The sequence below is a fragment of the Phyllobates terribilis genome, unplaced genomic scaffold (genome assembly GCF_046119375.1).
Source record: "Phyllobates terribilis strain yellow unplaced genomic scaffold, ASM4611937v1 Scaffold_9__5_contigs__length_417890890, whole genome shotgun sequence".
Lineage (NCBI taxonomy): Eukaryota > Metazoa > Chordata > Amphibia > Anura > Dendrobatidae > Phyllobates > Phyllobates terribilis.
Window position 1 is genome coordinate 390,675,149 of NW_027362769.1, and position 8,778 is coordinate 390,683,926.

Genomic DNA, 8,778 nt, shown 5'->3' on the forward strand with positions numbered 1-8,778 from the left:
GATATTGACGCTGGTTGGGTTATTTGATGTTGGGGGTTGTAGCCCTGTTTGAGTCACTGCAGTAATTAGGTCGTCCGCTGGGTGTTTCTATTAATACCGGACCATAGATGAATTAATACCGGACCATAGATGATGTTCTGGGTGAGGACGGGGCGTGGGCTCCTCAGGAATGAGAATCAGCACAGATCTCTGCTCTTTGGATGGTTTGTTACTTTGTATCAGTGCAGGGAGGATTCATCAGTCTTTACTGATACAGTTGTATCCAGTGTAACAAAACCTCAGCTGTGAGCATGGACAATGTTCTGCTTTTCCACATAGTTTACAAAGATGAAACATCCAGCCCATTACTATTATTTAAAGATTCCTTCAAGTTATGGCCCCTATGACAACACTTCAGGAGCACAGTACTAAGCAGGGGTCGTCATTTACCTACCGCCTCGTACCTGTGAGCGGGCGACGTCTGCGCGTCTTCACAGGCTGCAGGCTTCTCAGTGGGTGGATCGCCACCATCTTCCTCCTCCGGGGGGTCAATCATCTCTTTCGGAGGGAGATCATCACCGGACACAACAGACCAGTCATCCACAATGGCCGCCGGTGCCCTTTTCCTTTGCGCCTGAGTCATAAAGTGGGAATTTAAAGGGCGACTCCATCCACACCATTATTACGCTGGGCTTTACCCACCGCCCATAAGCCATTAATTATTCACTGCTGCCCCCAGTGTCACCCTTCCCCCCCATAGTGTGTGCAGCAGTGTGTAGAGATGATTGACAGGTCATTGTGGTCAGGAGCTCGCTGCAGCACAGTTGCCACATTCAGACATGTGGTCAGGAGATCGCTGCAGCACAGTCGCCACATTCACAGACACATGTGGTCAGGAACTCGCTGCGGCACAGTCACCACATTCACAGACACATATGTGGTCAGGAGCTCGCTGCAGCACAGTCGCTACAGACACATATGTGGTCAGGAGCTCGCTGCAGCACAGTCACCACATTCACAGACACGTGGTCAGGAACTCGCTGCGGCACAGTCACCACATTCACAGACACATATGTGGTCAGGAGCTCGCTGCAGCACAGTCGCTACAGACACATATGTGGTCAGGAGCTCGCTGCAGCACAGTCACCACATTCACAGACACACGTGGTCAGGAGCTCGCTGCAGCACAGTCACCACATTGACAGACACATGTGGTCAGGAGCTTGCTGCAGCACAGTCACCACATTCACAGACACATGGGCAGGAGCTCGCTGCAGCACAGTCACCACATTCACAGACACACGTGGTCAGGAGCTCGCTGCAGCACAGTCACCACATTCACAGACACACGTGGTCAGGAGCTCGCTGCAGCACAGTCACCACATTCACAGACACACGTGGTCAGGAGCTCGCTGCAGCACAGTCACCACATTCACAGACACACGTGGTCAGAAGCTCGCTGCAGCACAGTCACCACATTCACAGACACACGTGGTCAGAAGCTCGCTGCAGCACAGTCACCACATTCACAGACACACGTGGTCAGGAGCTCGCTGCAGCACAGTCACCACATTCACAGACACACGTGGTCAGGAGCTCGCTGCAGCACAGTCACCACATTCACAGACACACGTGGTCAGGAGCTCGCTGCAGCACAGTCGCCACATTCACAGACACACATGGTCAGGAGCTCGCTGCAGCACAGTCACCACATTGACAGACACATGTGGTCAGGAGCTTGCTGCAGCAGTCACCACAGGCACATATGTGGTCAGGAGCTCGTTGCAGCACAGTCACCACAGGCACACGTGGTCAGGAGCTCGCTGCAGCACAGTCACCACATTCACAGACACGTGGTCAGGAGCTTGCTGCAGCACAGTCGCCACATTCACAGACACACGTGGTCAGGAGCTCGCTGCAGCACAGTCACCACATTGACAGACACATGTGGTCAGGAACTTGCTGCAGCACAGTCACCACATTCACAGACACACGTGGTCAGGAGCTCGCTGCAGCACAGTCACCACATTCACAGACACACGTGGTCAGGAACTCGCTGCAGCACAGTCGCCACATTCACAGACATGTGGTCATGAGCTCGCTGCGGCACAGTCACCACATTCACAGACACACGTGGTCAGGAGCTCGCTGCAGCACAGTCACCACAGGCACATATGTGGTCAGGAGCTCGTTGCAGCACAGTCGCTACAGACACACGTGGTCAGGAGCTCGCTGCAGCACAGTCACCACATTCACAGACACACGTGGTCAGGAGCTTGCTGCAGCACAGTCGCCACATTCACAGACACACGTGGTCAGGAGCTCGCTGCAGCACAGTCACCACATTGACAGACACATGTGGTCAGGAGCTTGCTGCAGCACAGTCACCACATTCACAGACACACGTGGTCAGGAGCTCGCTGCAGCAGTCACCACAGGCACATATGTGGTCAGGAGCTCGTTGCAGCACAGTCACCACAGGCACACGTGGTCAGGAGCTCGCTGCAGCACAGTCACCACATTCACAGACACATGTGGTCAGGAGCTTGCTGCAGCACAGTCACCACATTCACAGACACACGTGGTCAGGAGCTCGCTGCAGCACAGTCACCACATTCACAGACACACGTGGTCAGGAGCTCGCTGCAGCACAGTCACCACAGGCACATATGTGGTCAGGAGCTCGTTGCAGCACAGTCGCTACAGACACGTGGTCAGGAGCTCGCTGCAGCACAGTCACCACATTCACAGACACACGTGGTCAGGAGCTCGCTGCAGCACAGTCACCACAGGCACATATGTGGTCAGGAGCTCATTGCAGCACAGTCGCTACAGACACACGTGGTCAGGAGCTCGCTGCAGCACAGTCACCACATTCACAGACACACGTGGTCAGGAGCTTGCTGCAGCACAGTCGCCACATTCACAGACACACGTGGTCAGGAGCTCGCTGCAGCACAGTCGCCACATTCACAGACACATGTGATCAGGAGCTCGCTGCAGCACAGTCGCCACATTCACAGACACACGTGGTCAGGAGCTCGCTGCAGCACAGTCACCACATTGACAGACACATGTGGTCAGGAGCTTGCTGCAGCACAGTCACCACATTCACAGACACACGTGGTCAGGAGCTCGCTGCAGCAGTCACCACAGGCACATATGTGGTCAGGAGCTCGTTGCAGCACAGTCACCACATTCACAGACACATGTGGTCAGGAGCTTGCTGCAGCACAGTCACCACATTCACAGACGCACGTGGTCAGGAGCTCGCTGCAGCACAGTCACCACAGGCACATATGTGGTCAGGAGCTCGTTGCAGCACAGTCGCTACAGACACACGTGGTCAGGAGCTCGCTGCAGCACAGTCACCACATTCACAGACACACGTGGTCAGGAGCTTGCTGCAGCACAGTCGCCACATTCACAGACACACGTGGTCAGGAGCTCGCTGTAGCACAGTCACCACATTGACAGACACATGGTCAGGAGCTCGCTGTAGCACAGTCACCACATTCACAGACACACGTGGTCAGGAGCTCACTACAGCACAGTCACTACATTGACAGACACACGTGGTCAGGAGCTCGCTGCAGCACAGTCACCACATTGACAGACACACGTGGTCAGGAGCTCGCTGTAGCACAGTCACCACATTGACAGACACATGGTCAGGAGCTCGCTGTAGCACAGTCACCACATTGACAGACACACGTGGTCAGGAGCTCGCTGTAGCACAGTCACCACATTCACAGACACACGTGGTCAGGAGCTCGCTGCAGCACAGTCACCACATTCACAGACACACGTGGTCAGGAGCTCGCTGCAGCACAGTCACCACATTCACAGACACACGTGGTCAGGAGCTCGCTGCAGCACAGTCACCACAGGCACACGTGGTCAGGAGCTCGCTGTAGCACAGTCACCACATTCACAGACACACGTGGTCAGGAGCTCGCTGTAGCACAGTCACCACATTCACAGACACGTGGTCAGGAGCTCGCTGCAGCACAGTCACCACAGGCACATATGTGGTCAGGAGCTCGCTGTAGCACAGTCACCACATTCACAGACACATGGTCAGGAGCTCGCTGTAGCACAGTCACCACATTCACAGACACATGTGGTCAGGAGCTCGCTGCAGCACAGTCGCCACATTCACAGACACATGTGGTCAGGAGCTCGCTGCAGCACAGTCACCACATTGACAGACACATGGTCAGGAGCTCGCTGTAGCACAGTCACCACATTGACAGACACACGTGGTCAGGAGCTCGCTGTAGCACAGTCACCACATTCACAGACACACGTGGTCAGGAGCTCGCTGCAGCACAGTCACCACATTCACAGACACATGGTCAGGAGCTCGCTGCAGCACAGTCACCACATTGACAGACACATGTGATCAGGAGCTCGTTGCAGCACAGTCACCACAGGCACACGTGGTCAGGAGCTCGCTGTAGCACAGTCACCACATTCACAGACACACGTGGTCAGGAGCTCGCTGTAGCACAGTCACCACATTCACAGACACGTGGTCAGGAGCTCGCTGCAGCACAGTCACCACAGGCACATATGTGGTCAGGAGCTCGCTGTAGCACAGTCACCACATTGACAGACACATGGTCAGGAGCTCGCTGTAGCACAGTCACCACATTCACAGACACATGTGGTCAGGAGCTCGCTGCAGCACAGTCGCCACATTCACAGACACATGTGATCAGGAGCTCGCTGCAGCACAGTCACCACAGGCACATATGTGGTCAGGAGCTCGCTGCAGCACAGTCACCACATTCACAGACACATGGTCAGGAGCTCGCTGTAGCACAGTCACCACATTCACAGACACATGTGGTCAGGAGCTCGCTGCAGCACAGTCACCACATTCACAGACACACGTGGTCAGGAGCTCGCTGCAGCACAGTCGCCACATTCACAGACATGTGATCAGGAGCTCGCTGCAGCACAGTCGCCACATTCACAGACACATGTGGTCAGGAGCTCGCTGCAGCACAGTCACCACAGGCACAGACACATGTGGTCAGGAGCTCGCTGCAGCACAGTCACCACATTCACAGACACACGTGGTCAGGAGCTCGCTGCAGCACAGTCACCACATTCACAGACACACGTGGTCAGGAGCTCGCTGCAGCACAGTCGCCACATTCACAGACACATGTGATCAGGAGCTCGCTGCAGCACAGTCGCCGCAGTCACAGACACGTAGTCAGGAGCTCGCTGCAGCACAGTCGCCACATTCACAGACATGTGATCAGGAGCTCGCTGCAGCACAGTCGCCACATTCACAGACACATGTGGTCAGGAGCTCGCTGCAGCACAGTCACCACAGGCACAGACACACGTGGTCAGGAGCTCGCTGCAGCACAGTCGCCACATTCACAGACACACGTGGTCAGGAGCTCGCTGCAGCACAGTCGCCACAGACACATGGTCAGGAGTGTGTGTAACTTATATATCTCAAAAACATTGCGCAGACACAAAGTTTTGAAGCCAAATATTACAACAAAGGGCAAAAAATAAAGTAACCCACAATGTTGAGACCAAGGAGTGCCAGCACCCCACCCTGGAGACATAGACCCCTCCATATACTCACTGTCCTCCGCCTTCCTCTTTTGTCCATTTTTCCTTGTCCCCTCCCCCTGCACTGACCCTGATATAACATCCTGATCGCCTCGTTAATTAGGATCGCTGCCTCTGATTGGCCGATCCCTGGGGCGGCAGCTCCACCTGCAGAGATAAGAAGCCTGGAGCGGGTCCTATAGGAGGTTGGGCAGATGGGGGAAGTGGGATCCGGTGTGGTGGGTGTTTGTTCTGTTTATGGTTTGGAGTTATTAACTCCTTTAAGGATGCATTGTTCTTTTTGCACAATGTGGCGGTATATTCTAATAGATGAGACTTGTGATCTTGTGATAACTTGTACTGCAGCACAGAGGGAACAGCACAGCGCCGCCATGTGTGTAGTGGCCATTCTTGGTACTGCAGCTCTGCTTCTCTAGAGGTGAATAAGTAACTAAGCTGCAGTACCAAAACTGGCCACTATAGTGTTTGGAGCTTTACTATATACACCCAGTAGCTGATGAGCAGGCGGTGTTGGACCCCTTCTGAACTAACGTTGGTGATAGCCCCCTTTAAGTATGATTTGAAGGTTGTTTCCGGTTAGTGAGTGTATGGCAGCTGTAACTGCGCACTGTTGGTGTCAGTAGTCACTGAATTCTGGCATTAGCTTCACCTTAAGATTTGGACTTGGTGCTCCTGTACTCTGACCATGAATGTGTCAGACTGGCCTGATGTGAACGCAGGGATCTGCCTCGATCCCCGGGATCTGTGATCACATCAGGTTATAGTTAGGACCCAGGAGGAAGCGGCGGAGACTGAGGAAGGCGACAGTTTTGGTTCTCGTCTCCTCGTGGTGAATTCCTCCAAGATGAGGACGACGACGGTCCAGCTCCTCGCCCTGATCATCGGCCTGTGCGAAGGTAACGGCCTCACCCACAGCTATTACTCCCTGTTGTCAGCCATTACTGGGGGACAGGAGACTACGATCTATTACTCCCCGTTATCAGCCATTACTGGGGGACAGGAGACTACGATCTATTACTCCCCGTTATCAGCCATTACTGGGGGACAGGAGACTACGATCTATTACTCCCCGTTATCAGCCATTACTGGGGGACAGGAGACTACGATCTATTACTCCCCGTTATCAGCCATTACTGGGGGACAGGAGACTACGATCTATTACTCCCCGTTGTCAGCCATTACTGGGGGACAGGAGACTACGATCTATTACTCCCCGTTATCAGCCATTACTGGGGGGCAGGAGACTACAATCTATTGCTCCCTGTTGTCAGCCATTACTGGGGGGCAGGAGACTACGATCTATTACTCCCTGTTGTCAGCCATTACTGGGGGGCAGGAGACTACGATCTATTACTCCCTGTTGTCAGCCATTACTGGGGGGCAGGAGACTACGATCTATTACTCCCTGTTGTCAGCCATTACTGGGGGGCAGGAGACTACGATCTATTACTCCCTGTTGTCAGCCATTACTGGAGGACAGGAGACTACGATCTATTACTCCCTGTTGTCAGCCATTACTGGGGGACAGGAGACTACGATCTATTACTCCCTGTTGTCAGCCATTACTGGAGGACAGGAGACTACGATCTATTGCTCCCCGTTATTAGCCATTACTGGGGGGCAGGAGACTACGATCTATTACTCCCTGTTGTCAGCCATTACTGGAGGACAGGAGACTGTATCTTCTCCTCTGCCCCCCAGGTTGTCCTCCGCAGTCGGTCTGGCAGTCCGGCCCTCAGACTGGGGCTCGCGGCTCCTCAGTGAAGCTGAGCTGTTTCTTCTCTGAGGTTCTCCGCCTGCAGAAGCCGTCGCTGACCTGGGTGAGGAGAGACGAGAACGGGGCAGAGACCACGATCTACCCGAGCTCCACGCGAGCTCACATAGACCCCGAGGCCTTCAAGACTTCAATGAATGCCGGGGTCCTGCTGAGTGACCTGAGATCCCGCGACTCGGGGTGGTACTACTGCTGCGTCACCATCCTGCACGGCGGAGCACAGGAGGAGTGTAGAGGAGCCGGCACCTACCTCACCGTGACAGGTAACCGGGAGACGGCAAGATATGTTATATTCCTGTACATAGGGGGCAGTATTATAGTAATTATATTCTTGTACATAGGAGCAGTATTATAGTAGTTATATTCTTGTACATAGGGAGCAGTATTATAGTAATTATATTCTTGTACATAGGAGCAGTATTATAGTAGTTATATTCTTGTACATAGGGAGCAGTATTATAGTAGTTATATTCCTCTACATAGGGGGCAGTATTATAGTAGTTATATTCTTGTACATAGGAGCAGTATTATAGTAGTTATATTCTTGTACATAGGAGCAGTATTATAGTAATTATATTCTTGTACATAGGGAGCAGTATTATAGTAGTTATATTCTTGTACATAGGAGCAGTATTATAGTAGTTATATTCTTGTACATAGGGAGCAGTATTATAGTAGTTATATTCCTGTACATAGGGGGCAGTATTAGAGTAGTTATATTCTTGTACATAGGGAGCAGTATTATAGTAGTTATATTCCTGTACATAGGAGCAGTATTATAGTAGTTATATTCTTGTACATAGGGGCAGTATTATAGTAATTATATTCTTGTACATAGGGAGCAGTATTATAGTAGTTATATTCTTGTACATAGGGAGCAGTATTATAGTAGTTATATTCTTGTACATAGGAGCAGTATTATAGTAGTTATATTCTTGTACATAGGAGCAGTATTATAGTAGTTATATTCTTGTACATAGGAGCAGTATTATAGTAGTTATATTCTTGTACATAGGGGCAGTATTATAGTAATTATATTCTTGTACATAGGGAGCAGTATTATAGTAGTTATATTCTTGTACATAGGGAGCAGTATTATAGTAGTTATATTCCTGTACATAGGGGGCAGTATTATAGTAGTTATATTCTTGTACATAGGAGCAGTATTATAGTAGTTATATTCTTGTACATAGGAGCAGTATTATAGTAATTATATTCTTGTACATAGGGAGCAGTATTATAGTAGTTATATTCCTGTACATAGGGGCAGTATTATAGTAGTTATATTCCTGTACATAGGAGCAGTATTATAGTAGTTATATTCTTGTACATAGGGGGCAGTATTATAGTAGTTATATTCTTGTACATAGGGGGCAGTATTATAGTAGTTATATTCTTGTACATAGGGGACAGTATTATAGTAG

At 51.4% G+C, this 8,778-nt stretch overlaps 1 gene segment (V, D, J or C); it reads left to right on the forward strand.

Annotated features, from left to right (window-relative positions):
- Positions 1-5,824: 5,824 nt before the first annotated feature.
- Positions 5,825-8,778, forward strand: part of LOC141161219 (Ig heavy chain V region 36-65-like) — a 12,796-nt gene continuing 9,842 nt past the window's right edge. The window contains 2 exon segments of the V gene segment in view: positions 5,825-6,476; positions 7,282-7,617. Coding sequence covers positions 6,425-6,476; positions 7,282-7,617 — 388 coding nt within the window.